Genomic DNA, 22,482 nt, shown 5'->3' on the forward strand with positions numbered 1-22,482 from the left:
AAAGTAAGCACCACAATTCTTCCTTTTCAAGCACTCCTCTCCCATTTTCCTGTGATTCAACATTCCTTTTGTAGGTCTTTCATAAACTTTATTATATTTTTCTTATGGAAAGTGAAAATCGATGAAAAATTTCAAATGCATCATTGGTATTCATTGATGCATATGGGTTAGATCTTGTGATGGTGTGGGATACAATTAAGTTTTCCAAGCTGCAAAGAGTCTATTCTTCCCCGCGACAAGGCGCCAAGCCATTGCCCTATCTGTTTTTGCTCCCTTTCGAGGGGATCGTTAAATTGTTACATCGTTGCTGTCGGAGTTGAAGAGGAAGAGGCGGTGATGATGGCAAGGTCGGCGTTGCCACTGAAGATGGAGAAGGTGAGAGGAAAGCCAAGTGAGGAGAGAGAACCATTGAACCCTACAAGTGTTTTTCTTTAGATGAAATATTGTTCGTTGGATTATAATAAGCCACGTGTCAAAAATCTAACGATCAATTGCAGGAAACTGGACGTTGTCAGTATTGGAGCGGATAAAAATCCCAGTACTATGTCGACTACTCCATCTAATCTTAAGACCTATTGTGTGTGAATTCAAGAGGTAGTTTCACTGCTGAATTTGGGTTCCTAACAATCTGGTCAGAGCCGGTTGGACTGGAAGATGGTGAATTCTAGGATGGAAGGAAGTTTGAAGAGATCGAGAAGAAGACGACGGAAATCACCAGTCAAGTCGCAGGGCTGGATTACAAGATTGACTCCCTGACTGAAGAAAATGAGTCGATGCTGAGGGGGATTGTGAGTGAAGTTAGGGCCCCAATATAAGAGAGGGACGTGGGGATGTACTCGTTGATGGGGAATCATCACCGGCGGAAACCTCTCCGCTACTTGTGACTGAGGGGATTCAACCCACCATGGGTGACTCCTTGCAAGGAACAACTCTGCGAGAGGCTTTGTGATCGGAGATTGAGGGAACCAGGAGAGACATCACTCTGAGATGTTTAGAACATCCCATCTTTTCCAGCGATGACCAGATGGATTGGGTGGCTAGGGCTGAACATTACTTCCTAGTTAATGGAATCACGTTGGTAAACGAGTGACTGCTGCAATGGTGTGATTCGAAGGAGCAGCGCTAGGCTGGCTGCAATTTCGTGAGATGGGAGAGCCTTTTGATTGTTGGGAAGACTTGAAAGAAGCATTGCTGCAACAATTTGAGACATGGTAGTTGAAGACTCCCCAAGAAGAGTTAGTGACCCTAAAACAAGTACGAACAGTGGCTGAATACCTAGAATGGTTTGAGAGGTTGTCGGCGGTGGCATAGGCGAAAGAGCCCGTCTGGCAGAAGAGCTTGTCCACAGCAGGGTTGAAGGAGATTCAAGTTGAGGTGCATATGTTTGCACCGACGACATTGGACCAAGTTATGTACTTGGCCCAACCTTAAAAGGGGCTGTTAGACCCAACTCAACTAATGGGCGTGCTCAACCCAAGCAGGGCCCCATAGAAATCAAATACCCATTGGCCCAACCTGTAGAACTAATGAGCAGGAGTTGTTTTGGAAACCCACTGTACCTCTTTCTACCACAACCCAATATCCAAACTTTCACAAAACACCCAAAGGCCAGCAGCTGTGGTGGAAACCCAGCCTCTGACAACAACGGAAGGTGCTATACTATCACGGTGGAGCTCCTGGCTCAGGCGGTGGACTCTGCCGGAACTCCAGAACAAGCTCGACTGCAGATTATGCTTCCGGTGTGATGAGTGTTACTCCCCAAACCACCGATTTGCCATGAAACAGATGCAGTCCCTTCTAGGGCATGTAGGAAGTAGAAGGTGAAATGACTCACGTGAAGGAAGATATAATGGCTCTTGTTGCTAACCACTTACTTGAGGGACTGGATTCACTGAGAACCCTGCAAGTCAGAGGGAAAATCAGAGGACAGGAGGTGATTGTATTCATGAGTAGTGGCACCATATAAAAAAGCCCCCGCACCTTGTAAACGATTTGGACTGGATTAATAAGCATTGAAGAGTGAATAAAGGGTATTTGGAGTCATGGGTTCCAAAGAGTGACTCCATGATTTGAGTGCTTGAAGTTTCTGCAATTAGTTTCATTTTTCTTCTTCTTCTTCTAACAAAGCCGTGGCAGCCTTGTGACCTCCCCTACAGAAGCCTAGAGTGAATCAGCCCACTCTCTACCAAGTACAATTCCCCACCCCATTTTTCAACCCAATTCCACTCCCTACATAAAACCCAAGAAAACCCCATCTCCTTCCCCCTTTAAGACCTCCTTTTGGATTGCACCTCTCTCTTCTCTCTTCTCCTATTTCTAAAACTCTATTCTGCCTATCCCTTGAAATTGGAGAATTTTCCTGCACCCTCATAAAACCCTAAACCCTAACTTCCATTAAAAACCTTGTATCTCCAACCCTTAACCCAAGGCCTAAACCCTTCTGGGATTAGTACCCCTCTCACCCCTCTACCTTCGACTCCCACCCATACCCAAAGTTTAATCCTAGAAACCCTAGAATCTCAAAACCCATAAAAATACAAAACCTAGTTTCTAGAATTTCTGCAACTACAGTACTATTGAAAATGAAAACTTTCCACCTACATAAAGCCTTCCCCTTAATCTTCCCCTTTGGATTGCACCTGTCTGTTCTCTCTTCTTCTATTTCTAAAACCCTATTCAGCCCATCCCTCGAAGTTGCGGAATTTTCCTATCTTCTTCATAGAAAACCTTATATATCTTCAATTGTTTAACCATTGACCCAAGGCCTAAACCCTCATAGGATTCGGACCCCTCACACCCCCTCTGCCTTTGACTCCCACCCGTACCCTAACCCTAGAAATCCTAGAATCTCAAAACCCGTAAGAATACAAAACCCAGTTTCTAGAAATTCTGTAGTTACAGTACTATTGAAAACAGAAATTTTCCTTTAGTGTCCAGACCAGTTCTCAATCTGGCCAAACCCTGATTCTTATTCCAATTGACTTTAGACCTACCCTATACCTTGACTTAAGAGTTGGGATTCAATTCAGCCTTGCCACACAGTTCCTATTGAGTTTTGAATGAAGTTCTAGCTGCTTTTCATTAAAACACAGACCTGGAGAGTAAAGACTCTAACCCTAATTGACTTGTTGTGAGGATACTTAAAGAGAACAGCTGCTGCTGCACTAATTCCAAACCTGGACAGTAGGGTTATAAGCCTAAAATCCCTGCTGTCTTTTGAGATTGGGGGCCAAACAGTAAGGTATTGAAGCCTAGATTGCCTGCTGCTTTCTTAGAAAGGATCCTACTCCTGGCCTTCACTTTTGACCTCATTCTTGGGCCTTATATTGCCGATTACAACAATAGATACTGTTGGTTGAGTTCTACTAGGAGTTCAACTCTATTTGAGTTTTTGTTCATGTAAATGTCTATTTCTTGTTACCCAAGTAAGGGTATTTATGTAATAGTGTTCTTTACACTTTATTATAAATAGAGGGCTTGAGATCACACTGATCTATGAAGCCATTCTACCAAAATTGTGTTTCTTAACATGGGATCAATGCCTAAGTTCGATTTGGGAAGAGAAAGAAAGAAAAAAAAAACTCTCTCTTGCTGATGAAGACCTACCTCCACCGCTGCTGCTACTGTTCCCTCACCGAAACCATGCGTTGCAACCTCATCGTCTTCTTCTGTTTTTTTCTTTTCTTTTCTTATCTTCTTCTTCTGAAACGCGTTGCAGAAGCCCTCGCCATTTACAAACACAAAGATCTCAACTGCTTCTTCGACTCTAGCACTGTTCTTGGAGATTCATTTATAGATCAGGGAGATTCTGTGGTGATTCTCCACTTATTTTCTAGGTAGCCTTCAATATTCTTGGCTTCTTGCTTAATTTCCACTCTGTGATGCTCCTGATTTTTTTTTCTTCTTCCGAAATGAGTCCTCTTAATACCTATTCAACCCATAAATTAAGATGACCATAGCAGCCCAACTTTAGCTGAACCATATTTTGGTTTTTTCCCTTATAACTGATGGTTTTATTAGCCCAAAAAAAAGAAAGGAAAAATACTGATGTTTCAAGGGCCTCGTTTGTGAATTTGCATAGTTTTAGGGACCATTGGTGAATTAGATATTTTTAGGGATCTATTTGCAAATTCACATTTTTAGGGGCTTATTTGTAATTTCCCATAATTCTAAAAAAGAAAAGAAAATTGTGTTCCTTATATGCACCTTTTGAATCCTGTTATTAGTTTGGGTAGTTTGGCTATTGCATTCTGCGACGTTTCTGTTATTTTGAAAGGTGAAGATTGAAGAACTGTAGACAATTTTTAAAACATGGCAACTACCGATGGTACTACTGCTCCCATTGGTTCCGAACATTACCCCACTCTTCATCCTCTTTCGGTAAGATTTGATGGAACAAATTATTTGATCTGATTATTACGACTATTGCAGGCAGAGGACTTGTTGGACACATTACATGCACCACTATCAAACCTACCACCATAGGTGTTTCACATGATAAATGGATCTTGAATGACTCTTATTATGTCATTCCTTTTGAATTCCATGAATCCAAATATTGCCCATGGATACCTATTACTTGATACTGTAGCCCAAATCTGGAAGGCTTCTACTAAAATATATGGATAGTTGGGGAATGATGCACATGCTTATGAGCTACGGAAGAAGCTTTATAAGACTACCCAAAAGGAACTGTCTGTGGCCCAATATTATGCTGAGTTGTGATCTCTTTGGCAAGGGTTGGATCATTATGGGGATTATCACCCCACTAATCCAGATGATGTAGCTGCTTATAGGAAGCACATTGATAAGATTCATGTATATGACTTCTTGGCAGGTTTGAATGTGGAGTACGATTACATCAGAGTGCAAGTATTAAATCGTTCTCCCTTTCCTACACTAGAACAGTCTTATGCCCTTGTTCAGTGTAAGGAAAGCCGTCGATTAGCCACGCTTTATGCTCTTATTGTGGAGAAATTAGCCTTACAGTTAATTAGCACTAAATCTGATTCGACTAGGGAGATTGTTAAGTGTGATCACTGTCACAAACCATATCATACTAAGACCACTTGTTGGAAGCTCCATGGGAAACCTGTTGATTTTGAACAAAGAAAGGGCACAAAGAAGGGGAACATCGAAGGGTAATCTTTCTGAGACGGTTTCCAAAACACCCGTTACATACATTGGTTTTTCACAGGAGGAGTTAGCTACTCTGCGACGTATTCCGCAGTCTTTTACTACCGGTACAACCTCTACTATTGCTTACTCCACTACCCATACCAACCCCTACCTTGCTACTTCAGGTAAACCTGTTACAGGCTTCCATGTTTCTTCAGTTTTTGCTCCCTGGATCATTGATACAGGAGCCACAGATCATATAATAGGTTCATCCTCTTTTTTCTTGCATTATGCTCCAACTTCTAGAAAAGATAAAATTTGAATTGTTGATGGCTCCTATTATTCCATTGCTGGAAAAGGGCCCATTCGGCATTCTCCATCTCTTTCTTTGTCTAAAATTTTACACGTTCCCTCTTTCTCTACTAACATTGCTCTCTATCAGTAGTCTTACACATGACTTGAATTATAAAGTGACATTTTTCCCATCTTACTGTGTCTTCCAGGATCCAATAATGGGGAAGGAGATTGAATGTGGTAAATTAGACAATGTACTTCATCTGTTGGAGCCAATTGAAGGATCTACTTCTGCCTCGACTATATCTTCCAATCAGGTCCATTCGGTAATATCAGCCCTTCATCAGTGGCACCGTAAGCTATGTCAACCCCTCTAGGAACTCTTAAGAAAGTATTTTTTGATTTAGTTTCTTCATGTAAAAAGGATGATTTTTTTTGTGAAGCCTGCATTTTTGCGAAGCAAACTTGTTCTACTTATTTACCTTCTCTTCATAATAGAAAAATCTATTCCTTTTGGGGGCCCTTGCCGACGTGTGTTTATTACTGGCCATAAGTACTTTGTTACTTTGATTGTTTGGCATTCTTGTTCTACATGGATTTATCTTTTACAACAAAAAAATGAGGTTTTTCGATGTTTTCGTGATTTTCATAATATGATTGAAACTTAGTTCAATGCCATTGTGAAGATCCTTCGCAGTGACAATGGCACAAAGTATATTGATGGTGAATTTCAAAGATATCTCTCTAACTCTGGTATTATAGACCATACCAGTTGTGTTGATACAGCTACCCAAAGTGGGGTTGCCGAAAGGAAGAATCGGCATCTTTTAGAGATAGCCCGTTCACTTATGATTGTTATGAATGTCCTTGATCAATATTGGAGTGATGCTATACTCACGGCCTCTTACCTTATGAATAGGATGCCTAATAGAATAATTGGTTTTAAATGTCCTAATGAGCTTTTTGAGGGAGTCTTTCTTTTGTTATTCCCCCAAAAGGTTTTTGGATGTGTATATTATGCTAGAATCATAGCCCATCAATGTAAGCTAGCTCCCCGTGGTCTACGCTGCATTTTTTTGGAGTATTCTGCTACTCAGAAAGGGTACAAATGTTATCATCCTCCTTCCAGGAAAACCATTGTCTCCATGGATGTAATTTTTAATAAGTCTTGCCCTTAGTATACACCTCTCCAGTGGGAGAGTCCTGGAGGAGAGGTGCTCTTTCCAACTCTAGACCTTTCTATCACACCACTACAAAACAACTTAGGAGTTCAAGAAGTGTTTCCTGACTAGGGGGAGACTTTGGCCTATATACCTGAGGATTCTAATTCTCCCCCTCCGTTTTCTGAACCATGTGAAGAACCTAGTTAGGGGAAGACCACTCTTGTAAGGCACACTATTGAGGTCTTTCAAAATAGAATTGACCAGAATAAGGAGGTGCAGACTTATCAGAGGAAGAATTACAACTGGCCAAAGTAGGTGGAGAAAGGTGATACGTTACTACTTCAGTCCCCTGGTCTAGAATCAGATTCTACTGTTCCCCTTGAGGTATCTTCTTTTGATCTTCCTGTTGCTGTTAGAAAATGAGTCAGATCTTGTACTCAGTATCCCATAGCTAAATATGTTTCTTATGATTATTTGTCTGACTTTTACCTTGCTTTTATATCTTCTCTATCATTTATATATGTTCCTAAAAGTTGGCAGGAAGCCTATGCTAATAAGAGATGGAAGGTAGCTATAGTAGAGGAAATATAGACAATGAAGAAAAATGATACTTGGGAGCTGGTTACACTTCCTCTAGGAAAAAAGCTCGTGGGCTGCAAATGAGTGTTTGTGGTTAAACAAAATATGGATGGATTAGCCAACAGGTTGAAGGCTAGACTGGTTGCAAAAGGGTTTACCCAGACCTATGTGATTGATTATCAGAAGATTTTTGCCCCTGTTGCGAAACTGAATACTGTTAGAGTTTTGTTGTCTGTAGCTATGAACAAAGACTGGAACTTGCACCAACTAGATGTAAAGAATGTCTTTTTACATGGGGAGTTAGAGGAAGAAGTCTAACCCACATGGTTCTCCGATGACAATACTGCATGAAAAGTTTGCCGGTTGAAGATGTCATTTATGGGTTAAAACAATGCTGGTTTGGATGCCTCCTGAAGGCAATGACTTCTATTGGGTACAAGCAAAGTAATGCTAATTATACACTATTTGTCTAGAAGTCAGGTACTAACATCACACTTCTCATTGTTTATGTGGACGACATTGTCATCATTGGAAATGATTGTGAAGAAATTCAAAGATTGAAGGACTTTCTTGGCACATAGTTTGAGATTAATGATCTAGGAAAGTCACAGTACTTCTTAGGGATTGAGGTGGCTCGATCAAAGAAGGGTATATTTCTATCCCAAAGAAAGTATGTCTTAGATTTATTACCAGAAGTGAGAATGTTGGGGTGTAAAGCAGTTGATACTCTTATTAAAGTTGGAGCTAAACTTAAGGAAAAAGAGGGAGAACCAGTGGACAAAGGAAGATACCAAAGGCTGGTAGGGAAGCTTATTTACTTGTCCCAGACTAGACCAGACATCGCTTATGCCGTGGGGATAGTGAGCCAATTCATGCATAATCCATATTTAGCTTATATGAATGCTGCTACCAGAATACTACAATATTTGAAGGGAACTCTTGGAAAATGAATACTTTTGTCACCCATTGATAATCTAAGAGTATAAGCATACACTAATGTAGACTGGGTTGGATCTCCTGACAGGAAGTCAATTTCAGGTTACTGTACCTTTGTTGGAGGTAATCTAGTTACTTGGAGAAGTAAGAAACATAATGTAGTAGCTTTATCCACTACCGAAGTTGAATATAGAGGCATGGTTTGTGGAGTTTGTGAGCTACTATGGTTGAAAGGCTTGCTAGAAGATATTGGAGTCCAAGTTCCAAACCCTATGATGCTATATTGTGACAACAAGGCTGCTATTAGTATTGCTAATAATCCAGTGCAATATGATCAAACTAAACACATTAAAATTGACAGTTTTTTGTCCAAGGAAACTGGAACAAGGGCTCATCTACATGCCTTTTGTGAGGTCTGGAGACCAAGTGGCAGATGTTTTCACTAAGGGTTTAAAGGAAGGAGATTTCCTTCATATTGTAGGCAAGTTGGGCATGATTAATATCTATGCCTCAACTTGAGGGCGAGTGTTGGTTGAGTTCTACTAGGAGTTCAACTCTATTAGAGTTTTTGTTCATGTAAACTTCTATTTTTTGTTACCCAAGTAAGGGTATTTATGTAATAGTGTTCTTTCCACTTTATTGTAAATAGAGGCTTGAGATCACATTGATCTATTAAGCCATTTTACCAAAATTATGTTTTTTAACAGACTAAAAACAGAAGCCCAATTTAAACCTGGACCAAAATCTGTCTAAATTTAAACCAAGCATTAAATTGGCACTGGATTAGTGTTCCAACAACAGAATGTCCAAAAATACATTTTCAAATGATTTATATCATTTATAGTTCCTTATTCCAACAAGTGAAGATGATCTAAAACATGTATATGCATTTCTAACCATAGAGAGTATTTACTTATGAATAATTTATTCAAGTGATATTTTTTTGTCAGTTTAATTCTTTTAACCATTGAGCTACGCAACAAGTCATCATTATTTAAGTGATATTAGGAATGAAGAAGTGTCTCAATGGTCATAACTAAGTTTTTATCTTGTTTTCTGGCATACATAAGGGTGTTTGTATGCATGGTTTCTCACCAAGGTGACCAAAATCTCAATCTAGATCACTAAGATCTCAACCTCAATTTGGGATCACTGAGATCTTATGATGTTGCTGGTAGTGCGGTTGATTTTCCAAAATGTCAAGATACTTTTGAGTTCTCGCTGAGATCTCATTTTTGTAAGGGTTTGGGACTTGTATTTAAAATTTCATATATTCTACCATGTCAAGTTGGGGCTTCACCAGATTGGTTTTGGCCCTTGTTTGAGTTGTAGGTCACATTGAACCATGTGTTTTACCTTTTGGATTGTAAGGGCAGTTAATCAACACCATGTAAGGTTGTTGAATCCAATTGTAAGGGCAGTTAATCACTAGGCAATATATAATATTGTAGGTAGGGTATTGCTCTGTGAATGTTTGCAACTTGCTGAACCATGTATATTGTGTGGATGCACATGTATTTGTTAATACTTAATTGTAGTGGATGCATTGTCTGTAAATCTGGCCACTTTATGGTACCGAGGTTGACATGCACACGACTGTGTATGTAATACTGATAAACATGGGAATGCTTTAGCCAGTTAAAGTGTGACAGTTGGGAGTGCCAACTGCCAAGTTGGTGATGGTTGAAATTTGGTACTTTCATATCATACCAGGACTGTATCATATTGGTAGCTTAAATAAATGATGCATAAGTACATAAGGAAGGATAATTGAAACCTTGGTGGTGGCAGTTGCTGCAACTTCCACTATGGATGGTGGTGGAAGTTGCTGCCACTGAAACTTTTCTGGTGGTAGTGGCTGCTGCTACTTATTTTCCATTCCATCTGCTTTTTCTCCCTGTTTCAAGTCTTTGCCTCTTCTTTTCCTCATTTCCCCTTTTTTCCTTTTGGGGTTCTTGAACAGTATACTGACTGGTCACCTAGCAATTTAAGAACTGCCTTGGTGCTGCTATGTGTCGCGTTGTGAACTATAATTTCCTAAATACAAGTGAAATAGCAAATCAATTGACCCCCAAGTTGTAGTAGCAGGATTTTATTAAGGTTGCCTTTTTTCCATTCAAGAGTTTTGGAGTTTAGTGAGGAATTTTCCTTTTCATTTTATGTTTAGGCTTAATTTGTACAAAATTGTATATTGAATGGTAAAACATGTTTCATGTAGCTGGCACGACTTTTGGGAACAGGATTTGGTTAAGTGGATATGATTCTACTGATTCTACATAAAAACTTCTCACAGTACAAATTTACTTGGTTTTTACTTGAAACACCCAAAGCTTGTTTCAATTGTAGAAATAATTTGTTATCAAAGAAGCCAGTTTGTCTGGTTAGTTTTCAAATTATTTATTCTTGATTGTACAAATCTTGCTCTTTTTTTAACTTTGTTGGAATCTGATTTATTCTCCTTCAATATTGTAGCTCATGTTGAGGTGCTGCATTCATAGTGGATATTTCTGCAACATGCTCTGTGGCCTACCAAATTCTCTGCCTGTCACTACTGTCATCAGTGGGGGAGGGGATGGTACGCTTGTTTCAGAGATATTCACTATATTGTCTTTATGTGCCTCATCTTCAAACAAAGAGTTGCTGGGAGAGTCAAGTAACCAAAAATGCAAACTATCTAGTCCGTATACCATGATTCAGCATTCATGCCTCACCATTGCCACAATTGCACAATATCTGAAATCAGCTGGAAGAATGTCTGCATCCTTCATGCTTACCACTTCTCCAAAAAAGCAGCTTTCTCGGCTTTCAGTTCTTGCTCATTTTTGTTCTGATGAGAGGATGACTACATCCTTCCAGTCACATAATGCATCTGCCATGCTGGCTTTTGCATCTCTTCTGTCCCTTGAAAGTGGAGGCCATGTGGAGTCTTCCATCTCTGAAACTGCAATTCCTTTGATCCCTCGAATCACCACAATTTATGACAACCTGAAGATCTCTGCATGTGACAAAAATGAAGTGATCACCAACCAGAATGGGATGCTCTCATATTGGCATGGTCTTAGGGATGGATGTGTTGGGTTGCTGGAAACAAGACTCAGGTGGGGTGGACCCTTAGCTGTTCAGCAGGCTTGTGCAACTGGAGTTCCCCAACTTCTTATGGATTTGTTAGCTAATGGCCTTCAAAATTCTTCTTCTGAAGTAACAGATGGAATCACAGATCACTTTGGGCTATCTCCTGTTGGTGTTGTATGGACAGTTTCTTCAATATGTCATTGCCTTTCTGGTGGAGCTTTACCTTTTCGTCAGATCTTGGTTGGGATTGAACAAGTGAAAATCATTGCTTACTTGATATCTGATGTACATCTGAAACTCCTAAAATGTTGGGTTGGACCTGGTGGCGGGAAGGATAGTGTCAGAGATCTGATCAATGCTGTAATTGATCTCTTGGCATTTCCTTTTGTTGCATTACAGAATATTCCAGGCTTGCCATCAGCCACTGCATCAGTCAGCAGTGGTTTTCTTCTCAACATGGGCTCGCCAGGTGGAAAAATGTCTTTTGAAGACAACGGCACGTTAAAAGCAATTGAAGTGCACATGCCCAAGTATATTAAAATTCTTTTGGAGGTCAGATATTCCAAACTTAGTAGTGAGGCTTTTCTTCTTCTTCTTCTTCTTCTTCTTCTTCTTCTTCTTCTTCTTCTTCTTTTTTCTTTTTTTCTCACACCTGAAAATTTCAGGTTGGTATCCCTTGGTTTATTCTGAGGTGCTTAGAATTTATAGAGTTAAAAGATACAGGAAAGCCTGTAGCTTTTCTTGCGAAGATGACATGTCATAGACCCCTTGCGGATCAGCTTCTGAGCAAAGGTTTGTTGGACCCGAGCAGAGTGAGAAAGCTTCTAGATGGATCTAGCCCAAGGGAGGTTGTGCTGGACATTTTAATGATAGTTTCTGATCTTGCTCGGATGGATCAGGTGAGAGTCTAGGATGCTCTTTATGGATATTGCATTAAACAAGGTGTTGTATCTAAACTGTGGAATATATTTGCAGGTTTATTATGAGCAAATTAACAGGGCAGATTTGTTCGAATTTTTAAAGTACTTCCTTAGCCAGGAAGATCCCAATGTTCGTGCAAAGGCTTGCAGTGCTATAGGCAACATGTGTCGACATAGCCCCTATTTCTACAAGTCTTTGGTAAGTGAATGAGTTCTAGGTTGCTGCATGTCGTCCACAGTATGAAGGTGGTTTCATCAGCTTGCTTTGCTGGAAAGTTGGATATGTTGTGTCCGCTCTAAGAACTAGGTTGTTTTTTCAGGAAGAGTACCAGATTGTTGGTCTCCTCATTGATCGATGTGCCGACCCAGACAAACGTACCCGTAAATTTGCCTGTTTTGCTGTGAGTTCTTTGTCCAGTTTATGTTAATGGTTGCTTCTCCATTGGGATACTCGTATATGATTACTTTGTTTTTCTTTTTTCTTTTTCTTGTTAAGAGGTTGAATAAGCTTCATCGCTATATTCTCCAATGTTTTGGGAATCCTGAGAAAAACTGGATTTTCTTTGGAAGCATACAATTTTTGCCTGTGCAGTTGATCTACATTCTTTTCTCTTCTAGATTGGTAATGCTGCCTACTACAACGATTTCTTGTATGAAGAACTCAGAAGGTCCATACCTCATCTTGCAAATATTCTGCTTTCAATCGAGGAAGACAAGACCAAAGCCAATGCAGCTGGTGCACTTAGTAATCTTGTCCGGAATTCTAATAAGCTATGTGAAGACATTATTTCTAAAGGAGCCATGCAGGTTTGCAAAGACATTACTGTTTGTCGCATCCCTGTTTCTGCCTTTTTTCTTCCTTCACACCCCACTGCTCACAAGCATTTACCATTGCAAAATCAATGCTGTTATCTCTCTCAGCTGAAAATATAGTACAGTATTCTTATCAGAGGATCATGGATTGTAGGAGGTATAAGAATTGGTCCATCAATAAAAGGCAATAAGGAAAATGGTTACATTCTTGTTAAATCAAAGTTTTGCCATTATAAATTCTTCCATTGAACAAGAACAGGAATAAATAACCACAATAAGTTTGCTGATGGTAATCTTTATTAGTGCTCAATTCACAATGACTTCAATTTTTTTATGTGCAGCTTGATTCCATTTAGCTTTTTCTTTGCAGGCTTTGCTAAAGCTGGTAGCCGATTGCTCGGTTGTAGCTTTGAGCCCCAGTAGAAAAAATGCAGTAAATGAGTCACCATTGAAGATTGCTCTCTTCTCATTAGCTAAAATGTGTGCCCATCCTCCTTGCAGACAGTTTCTCCGCTCATCAGAGCTTTTCCCTGTTATTGGTCGTCTTCGTCAGTCCCCTGAATCAACAATTGCGAACTATGCCTCAGTCATTGTTAAAAAAGTTGCTGAAGCTTAAGCATGTCCACTGTGGCGTCAATAATTTCCTGAAGTTGGATATGTAGGGAACATTAATTCCCATTTTCATTCAGCATGAGGATAACAAAGCAGATCTTCGTATGGTGCTGCATTCTTACGGATGTCTTGTATAGGAAGCCCTCAGTAGCTGATGCTGTAGACCAGGAAAAATTATGCAGTATTGAATAGTACAATGTTAATGTATCATATATTGTATAGTACAATGTGAATGTATGTGAACCCAGAGTAGTGCAGAAATAATTGAAAGGTGTTCCACTAAATTTTTCATTTTTCTTCAGAAAAGCTGTGGTGAGTCGGTATGTTTTCAAAAAACTCATGCTCTATTACTCGAGGGAACAAATTCTTTGGCTGGGAAATTAAAACCATGAGATTGTTGGTAGCCAAAACAAACCTATTTGCACCTCTGACTAGTACCTGGCAAGCCCAAAATCACAAACATCAGAGGACGAGACCATCCATGCGTTCATGTAGGATGAGTAGATGGACATGAATGTGCATCTTTGCAATGTAGTCATTGATATGTCAGCAAAGTGTGGGTCTATTGACAAAACATGTGATATGGTTGATGCAATACATTGTGCTAGGAGTCTTGTGTTATGGAATACAATAATTATAGCACTTACAATAAAATTGGTTGATTTATAAACTTTAAAAATTTTTATACTTATTTGACATCAGTTTTACAGCCAACCAAATTACTTGGTAAAATTAATTTCACTTTACTCCATTTGCAACCAAATTCTTAAAAGGGAAAAAAAAAATTCCTTTCACTTCACTTTCCTTCACTTCCCTTTCCCATTCCCCTACGAACCAAATGTCATCTATCCAACTAAATATGCAATTCAATGTTTAACTAAGCCTTTTCTTAGGTTTGAAAGAAAGGAATCAAAATTGCAATCCTCCTACATCTACGGGTGTGGCATTTTTGCCCTCCTTGAAACCATTATCTCCACCATTGAATATCTTTTCTTCTACTTCCTTTGAAAAGGTAAGGATTCCACATGATTTCTTGACCCTATTAGGTTAGAAGAAGGCTTTGGCATTTGGAGGATTAGAGATTATAAAGTTGCTGGCCTCCGCGAACTCATTTAGAAAATTTCAACAAGAGAAAACTCCATTTGGCTAACTATGTCCACTCCCACATCCTTAGGCGAGATTCCTTCTAGTCAACTCCTGCCTCCCCCAACCCTTCTTGGATTTGGGGGAATCTTCTCAACTTTAGTTGCCTTGCCATGACAACTATCTCCCTCCTCATGGCTGATGGTTCCATCATTTCCTTTTGGCTTGATCCTTGGCACCCCATTGGAATCCTTTCCCTAGTCTTAGGTGCTCAAAGTCGCTACTCAGTTGGCTTTCCAAAAGAAGCCCCCTCCTCTCCCTGCCCAATCCTAACAAAACAATTTGGCTCCCTTCCAAAATTGGCCTCTTTTCCACCTTGTTTGTCTGGAACCACATCTACACCCCCTTCCCTCCGGCTCCTTGGTCTAAGATGGGTTAGTTTAAAGGACACATCACTAGACAAACCTTCGCCACTTGGTGAGCCCTATAACTGCCTACCCACTATTCCCTGCTCATCCACCATCATATTCCCATCTCCCTTGGGTGTGTCTTCTGTGCTTCAGTTCTAAAAAAGCCCGGCTCCATCTTGTCTTTGCCTACCCATTTTTCAAGCCCACCTAGTGGCTAGCTCTTGCTTCCATCTTACATCATTATAGATGCTCAAGACCTCTATATCTTGAGATCCGCTGGCTTTCCTCCACTTTCTAGGGCACTTCTTTCAGAGAATCAATAGGAAAATTGGTTTGTAACGTTTGCATCTTTCATATTTGGTTTCAGTTGAACATTAGCAAATGAGCTACTAACTCTAGATCCCCTTACTAAAATTGAAAGGCCATCTATAAGGATGTCTACTCTAAGTACTTTTTGCTTCTTTATAAACCCCTTCTAGTTTCCCTAAGGAGCTGACGTATTTTTGTTACCTAAGGTTGCCCCTACTCTCCCAGAGATGATGTAGTTCTCCTTCCTCATTCCCTTTGTATATTGCCCCTTCTTTTTGGCTAATATATTATTTATTCATTCAAAAAAATTGCAAAAGGTAAAAGGTCGGATCCATATGCACATCCAATTAAACCGTCTACCGTGATAATTAATAATCGATGATTTATAAAAGTCATAATTAACTAGCGGCCAACATAACGTTCGGGGTGTTTAAATAAGCTCTCTAAAGCCCAAGCACCACTTCAAATCCCATGAAAGTTGCTTGAGGTTACAAAGGATAGCCAGAATCTGCTAGCATCCCTCTAATCTTTACTCCTTTCATGTGCCAAACACAAAGCACAAGCAAAGGAAAAGCCAAATCAAATTGCGTCGGATTCTAAACAACCCAACCCAAACCAGAAAAGACTACTCCACCTTCGATGATTATGACTTATGGATATACTATGATTTGTAAAAATCCTTTTACTCTATCAACAAAAAAGTAAAAACCCTTCTACTCAGTATGTAAAAAAATAACATTAGTCATTGAATTGAATCTTGAATAAATCAGTCATAACCCATTCCGCCATTATTGGAGCAGTTCTATTCTCGTGGTTGAGCTTCTTTTCTACATTACTAATTTTATCAAAGAGAAGGAGAGTGGAAGCTAAAAACATGGAAAGGCTGCACCATTCGTATTGAAAACTTGTTAGATGGTGAACAATCCTTCCATGGATTCATTAATTGCTTGGGATAGAGCCAACAATAGCTTCATTGTGATAGACCCGAATATTTTTTCTCATAAGATCCTTCTAGCTTATTTCAAGCATGACAATTTCTCAAGCTTTGTTCGTCATTTCAACATCTACATGAGTATATTATTTAAAAAAAAAAACATCTACATGAGTATCGCTTAACTGGTTTCTTGCTATACCTATTACCTATGATCAATTCCTATATCAATTAATATGTTTGTTTAATTGCTCGCATTAGCATTTCAAGAGGGAAACCCAAATAGATGGGAATTCATGAATAAACGTTCTTGTGAGGTTTGAAGCAATTGCTGAAGAACATAACAAGAAGGAAGACCAATCATAGTAGTTCTTTCACCATGTAGAAGTAAGAAGATGGGGTATTAGAGGAGGAGGAGGAGGAGTACGAGGATATGTTGTTAGAACTCTCAAGGTTGAAGCTGGAGTTGAAGGCTATAGAGGATGAGCTTTTAAGGGATGAATGGGAGGTTATAGGTTACAGAACTGTGGCAACAACAAATGCTAACTTTCCAAAGCAGTGTGGCATTGAACTTTGATCTAATCCCTAGAATCATTCTTGAGAAAGGTTTCAGCAGAAGGTGCACGTTTGAATCAACATTTTCTTCCTCTGAAGTAGTGTTGGTCACCACAAGCAGCATAGTAGAGGAAGAGATTTTGTTACAGTAGATGGATTCTAAACTAAGGAGCTTTTACGATTTGCCACTATTGAACAATTCACCATGCTTAACAAGTGAAGTAACTTATGAGATGCCTTTGATTTCACCATAGCCACCTTCAGCCACAACTGCCACCTGGTCTCATCCCATTGACTTGGTCAACTCCAAGGCCAACTCGGTGGTATGGAGAGTTTATGATCAGACCGGGTTCATACTTCGTCCGATCCTCGACCCCGGTCGAGACGGAGAAAACCGAATCGCTCCCGAGCGAACCGGATCCGGAAGATGGCTTGCTTAAGAAGAAAGCTTATTCGGCTGCAAGCGTGCCCTAATCTTACTTATGGATTAGGGTAATCACCCTGATGACAGCAGACTCAAACTGACGGCTGCGGATAATCATCATCAAAGGGATAACTATCGCATAACCTAACGGTTATCTCAGGAGTCCTCTACTAGTCCAAACTAGTAGAAGTCTATCGCTCAACGGATCTCATTGATAAGATCCAACGATTACCCGAAGAAGGCTCGAGTGCATCCAATGAAGGAGATTCGAAGGTACACTCTATATAAACCTCACTACCATACAAGGTGAGGGACGGATCAATCGATCAAAAAGAATACTATCTGAGACTCAGGTTCGGATACATCGATAGATCCAAACTATCAGCGTCCTGCTATCTAGATCACCTTTCCCGTTTCTTCATTCATTAGCTCTGTGCTTCTAGCAGAGCCGTTTGTGATTAAGTTCATCAACTGACTTAGCCTTCGGAGGTGGACTCCCGACCCCAGCGGTCGGGCCACATCTGACGCTTTCGTTTTGCAGGACATCACGTGGAGATCCAAGGGCTGAGCAGATTTTGGACGCATCACTCGGTCATGCTCATCTCTCAGTTAGACGTTGGTGGTGCTGCTAACGTGAATGGTGATAGCACAGTGCCTTACCCCTTCAGTTTCTTGGGTAGTGGGTGCCAGTGCCTTTTAACCTTTCTCTCGAAGCTTAAAATTTCAGGAAGTTGGGGGTGTGTTTGGTGTTTTGTAAGTTTCTCTACAACTAATGCAACATGAACTTTAATAGGTAAATCTTTCTTATCCAATAATTGGATAGCTAGCTAGCTAAATCTTGGATATCCTTATAGCCGAAAAGCATGTAGAAAGCTAGATATAATAAGAATTAATGGCTTCTCTAATCAGAGATGATTCACATTAAATCTTGCTTGAGAAAGCTACAAGGATCGAACTGCCCTTTGTCATCTTTGAATCAAATTCCCATTCAACTTTTTTTCGTCTTTTTCTTGGTCCACACTGTATCACTATTCCCTTTGATTCCATGAACAAATGTGAAGGAGGGGGGATCTAATTGGATAAATCTTTAGCTGTAGGACAAACTGATCTAATTCCTAGTTAGTTCCAAACACTATAAAGGAGAGAACTTTAAAAACACAGGGAATCTTTTGCCCCCCCAAAAGACCATTGTCTCCACAATTGAATCTCTCTTTTTCTACTTCCTCTAGAAAGGTAAGATTCCTCATGATTCCTTCACCTTATTAATTGGAATGCTATTTGTTTGTAAGCCTAAAGTAGAAGGGAGCTTTTGGCACTTGGAGGATTAGAGGTTATAATGTTTCCAGCTTCCTCAAACTCGTTTGGAAAGTTTTCACAGGATAAAACTCCATTTGGGTTAACTATGTCTACTCCCACTTCCTTAGGCGAGACTCCTTAGGGTCAACTCCAGTCTCCCCCAACCCTTCTTGGATTTGGAGGAATCTTGTTAGCCGTAGTCCCCTTGCCATGTCAGCAATCTCCCTCCATATGGCTGATAGTTCCACCATCTCCTCCTGCTCGATCCTTGGCACCCCACTAGAATCCTTTCCCAAGTGTTAGGTGTTCAAGGTCTCTAGTCCTTTAGGATTCCTAAAGAAGCCCCCCTCTCCTCTCCCCACATAATCCACCATAAAATAATTTGGCTCCCCTAAAAAATTGGCCTCTTTCCACCTTATTTGTTTGGAATTACATCCACATCTCTTCTCCTCTGATTCCTTCGTCCAAGCTGGTCTAGTTCAAAGGACACTTCCCTAGACTAACCTTTACCACTTTGCAAGCCCTCTGTAATGGCATCTCCACCCAATCTTTGCTTATCCTCCATCATTTCTCTATCTCCCTTAAGTGCGTCTTCTATGCTTTGGGTTTAGAAGACCCCTCTAATCTTTTCTTTGCCTACCTCTTTTTCGAGCCCATGTAGTAGCTAGCTTTTGCTTCCATTTGGCACATTACAGACGCGCAACACCCTTATAACTTGAGATCCGCTGGCTTTCTTCCACTTTCTAGGGCACCTCTATGAGAGACTTAGTAGGGAAGTTAGCTTTTAGTGCTTGCATCTCTCCTATTTGGTTTGAGGATGAACTACCAAGTCTAGATCCCCAAACTAAATTTGAAAGGCCATCTATAAAGATATCTGCTCTAAGCTTTTTTTGCTCCCTTATGGACCCCTCCTAGATTCTCTAAGGAACAAACATATTATTGTTACCTAAGGTTTAGATTTGTCCCAGCTCTCTCTAATCCGATGTAGTCCCCCCCTCTTCCTTCCCTTTGTACATTCCTAGCGGCCTTGACTCGCTACCCTGAGCCTAAATAGGGCTTGGGCTCAAGATTTTGGCCTTGAGGGCGGGTCAGGGCCAAGTGTGAAACCCAGCCCTAACCTAACCCTGACCTTGACCCGGTAACCCGGTTGTTTGTAGGTCCGAAGACCCGGAGTAAAGGAAGAAGCCAACTATGGGCCATCTCAGTAGAAGACATGGTGTTTGACTCTAAACCCATGGATGTTGATGATGGAGTTCCATACTTGGATGTCTGTGCAGATTTGGAAAGGAAGCTGCACCCTGTCGAAGATGAGATTAGTTGAAGGACTTGGAGTATTATTTGACTTGGTTTGAAGGTATTTCTATACACTAGATATGTCACTTGATGTGTGTGCAAAAGCCCATAAGGTTTAGAGCCCATTTGATCCTTCAATTCCCTGTTTGAACTTACTGTCTGCCTTGGTCGACTGGACCACTCGACCATGCACTCGACCAAAGGATTGCCAAATCCGAGAAAATGTAATTTTAGGGTTTTTCACTTATATTTAAACCCTACTTCGTGTTTCTTTGTTACGGCTGCCTCCTAAACACTTTTTGAACGTGAGAAGACCTCTCTGAAACTCTCTCTGGTGATTTTGAAGACTCCTCTGTAGATCTGAAGCCTCTCATCTCTGATCTGACAATTCCAGCTTAGTAATCACTTTGACATTGCGAATTTCTTCTCTTCGATCTTGTTCTTGATTGAGATCAGGAAGAATATGCTGCATCCTTGCAACCATCTATTCCATGATCTCATTCTATTCTTTGAGATCTATGATCATCGTCATGATCTTAACCCTAGCCAAATAAATTTCTTGAAACCCTAACCCTTGTTTGATTTTTTGAAAAACTTTGGTGACCTCCCATGCAAGGGAAACCTCATGGGCAATGTTTCTGTTAATCTAAACTTGATTTCTATGATTTTCTTGTTATTTTCTTGATTGCAATCATTCCCTTTCATCCTGTGATCATAACCTTTTCATGAGAGCCATAAAGGTTGAAACCCTAATATCTTGGATCAAATCAAGAACCCATATCTTGACCATGACTTGATGTTTTTATCTTCTCATATGATTCTAATACATCCTAGGAGGTTCCCCTTCGAATTTCGGATCAATCCGACTTCAAACGAAGAAGTTTTGACCAAAACAGTTTCAGCAATTTCATCTTGACTCGCTTGGTCGACTGAGCCAGTCTACCAAGCACTCGACCAATGAAGTCAGTAGCTTCGTTTTTCGCCCGATTTGATTCGTTTGCTCTCTGATCTTTTAGGCATCTTTCCTAATGTTGTATCTATGATTGTTAGGAGTTTATTTGCTAAGTTTGGAGTTGCTCTCTTTGATCTTTGGATTATCTTCGGCGATAATCAAGGTAAGGACAGTTATTTCATAATAAGATAGATCGCATACTCTCTGGTTTCTACTTTATGAAACTATGAGTTTATTTACTGTTCTTATATTTTATACTACTGATGTACTAATGTAAGTACAGTAGCACTTCACTTATGTTTCTTTTTATTATTCAAGCTTATATGCATTGTTTATTACTATATTGCTTAACGATTAGCTTATGCTTTTACATTCTCTTTTATAGGATGAATTGTTGGTTGTGTATGTCATGACTGATCTGAGAATGTGTTTGATTAAGTATGGTTTGGGATTGGGAAGTGTCATTTTGACACTTTGTCCTTGGACATCGGAAGGAATAGTATGGGATGTTCTCCGAAGATGCCCATCGACGCTTTCCCGAATCATTGGTTTTCATACCTAGGGCTGTCTAGCAGTGTTTGGCTAGGATGTCCCCGTTATGTCTGACCCAAATTGGAAGGGTATTGAGACCGAACGACCTGTGGTAGCAGTGTGATTCACGGGTGCTCAAGACCGGTAACCAACCCGTGAGAGGACGGGAATCATATTGTGGGGGCCATTTATTGGAGGGTTGCATATGGCTAGACTTGGGCTCATGGGCGCTTAAGACTGGTAACCAACCCGTGAGAGGACATGAGAGCTTCCCGTTTACTATATGTGGATAACCAATAGGGTTGATGAGTCCGTAGTCCGGGACTATTAGGACTCTAGTGGAAAGGATACTGGAAAGGATCGCCCGGGGCGAGGAATGGAAGTATCTGGACCTGAGTTGATGTAACTGAGTAGATGACTTGCATTGGGCTAGGTTTTACCCTGACATGCGCCAGTACTTAGACCAATGGTGATGTGAGAGAGCGGTGACTTAACCCCCAACCATGGATTGTCCGGAGGGATGAAGGACCCACTGCCAACCAGAGCTGAGTGACTGACCTACCCACAGAAGTATGGTGTTATGACTTAAAGCATGTTTGCCAATAGAGACCAGCATACATAGAGTTTAGATGCATACATACATTATTTGTTTCATACTGCATTGCATCTTGTTATGATTTGCTGCATGTTATTTATGTTGTTATGAGTTAACTTGCCTTACTGAGTTTCTTTTGAAACTCATTCCTTTTTGTACAATCTGTTATTAGACTATTCTACAGGTTCTGACTACTATGACGGACAGTACAATGAAGCGCAAGCCGATGAAGCGTACTACACGCAAGGTGTTGGCGACAATCAAGATTACACTGATGATCCCTTAAGTGATCAAGTTGTGTACTACGATTAGACGTAATGTGGAGTTGTAGCATCTCTGTTGGATTGATGAGGTCCACTATTTTGAAGATGTCATCTATAGGATAAAAGACCCTTAAGTTTAGTTGTCTTTCTTATTTTCTTTTGTTTTAGTTGTAATTCCTTTTAGACTTACATACTACGTTCCGCTGTATCTGTGGAGTGAGTTTCCGCCTCTCTCTACTTCTTTTGATATCTTCGGATATCTGGTATCATTTCCACACTCTGATTATATTGATTATTCATTCCTTGACTTTAATCTTTTGTTTATAATATTTA

The 22,482-nt window shown here is 40.2% G+C and overlaps 1 protein-coding gene and 1 pseudogene across 6 annotated transcripts in view; both read left to right on the forward strand.

Annotated features, from left to right (window-relative positions):
• The window catches only part of LOC149007269 (serine/threonine-protein kinase TIO-like), a 55,875-nt gene extending 41,858 nt beyond the window's left edge, over positions 1 to 14,017 (forward strand). For all 6 annotated transcript variants that reach the window (XM_089164516.1, XM_089164515.1, XM_089164521.1 and 3 more), the window contains 6 exons: positions 10,563 to 11,714; positions 11,828 to 12,061; positions 12,138 to 12,281; positions 12,403 to 12,483; positions 12,701 to 12,889; positions 13,266 to 14,017. In XM_089164516.1, coding sequence (XP_089020642.1) covers positions 10,563 to 11,714; positions 11,828 to 12,061; positions 12,138 to 12,281; positions 12,403 to 12,483; positions 12,701 to 12,889; positions 13,266 to 13,511 — 2,046 coding nt within the window. In that variant the 3' untranslated portion in view covers positions 13,512 to 14,017. The remainder of the gene's footprint in view (positions 1 to 10,562; positions 11,715 to 11,827; positions 12,062 to 12,137; positions 12,282 to 12,402; positions 12,484 to 12,700; positions 12,890 to 13,265) is intronic.
• Positions 14,012 to 16,947, forward strand: LOC149007270 (heat stress transcription factor C-1-like; annotated as a pseudogene).
• Positions 16,948 to 22,482: the final 5,535 nt, after the last annotated feature.

Source organism: Hakea prostrata, chromosome 8 (genome assembly GCF_041222555.1).
Source record: "Hakea prostrata isolate BN-2017 chromosome 8, UWA_Hpros_2, whole genome shotgun sequence".
Taxonomy (NCBI): domain Eukaryota; kingdom Viridiplantae; phylum Streptophyta; class Magnoliopsida; order Proteales; family Proteaceae; genus Hakea; species Hakea prostrata.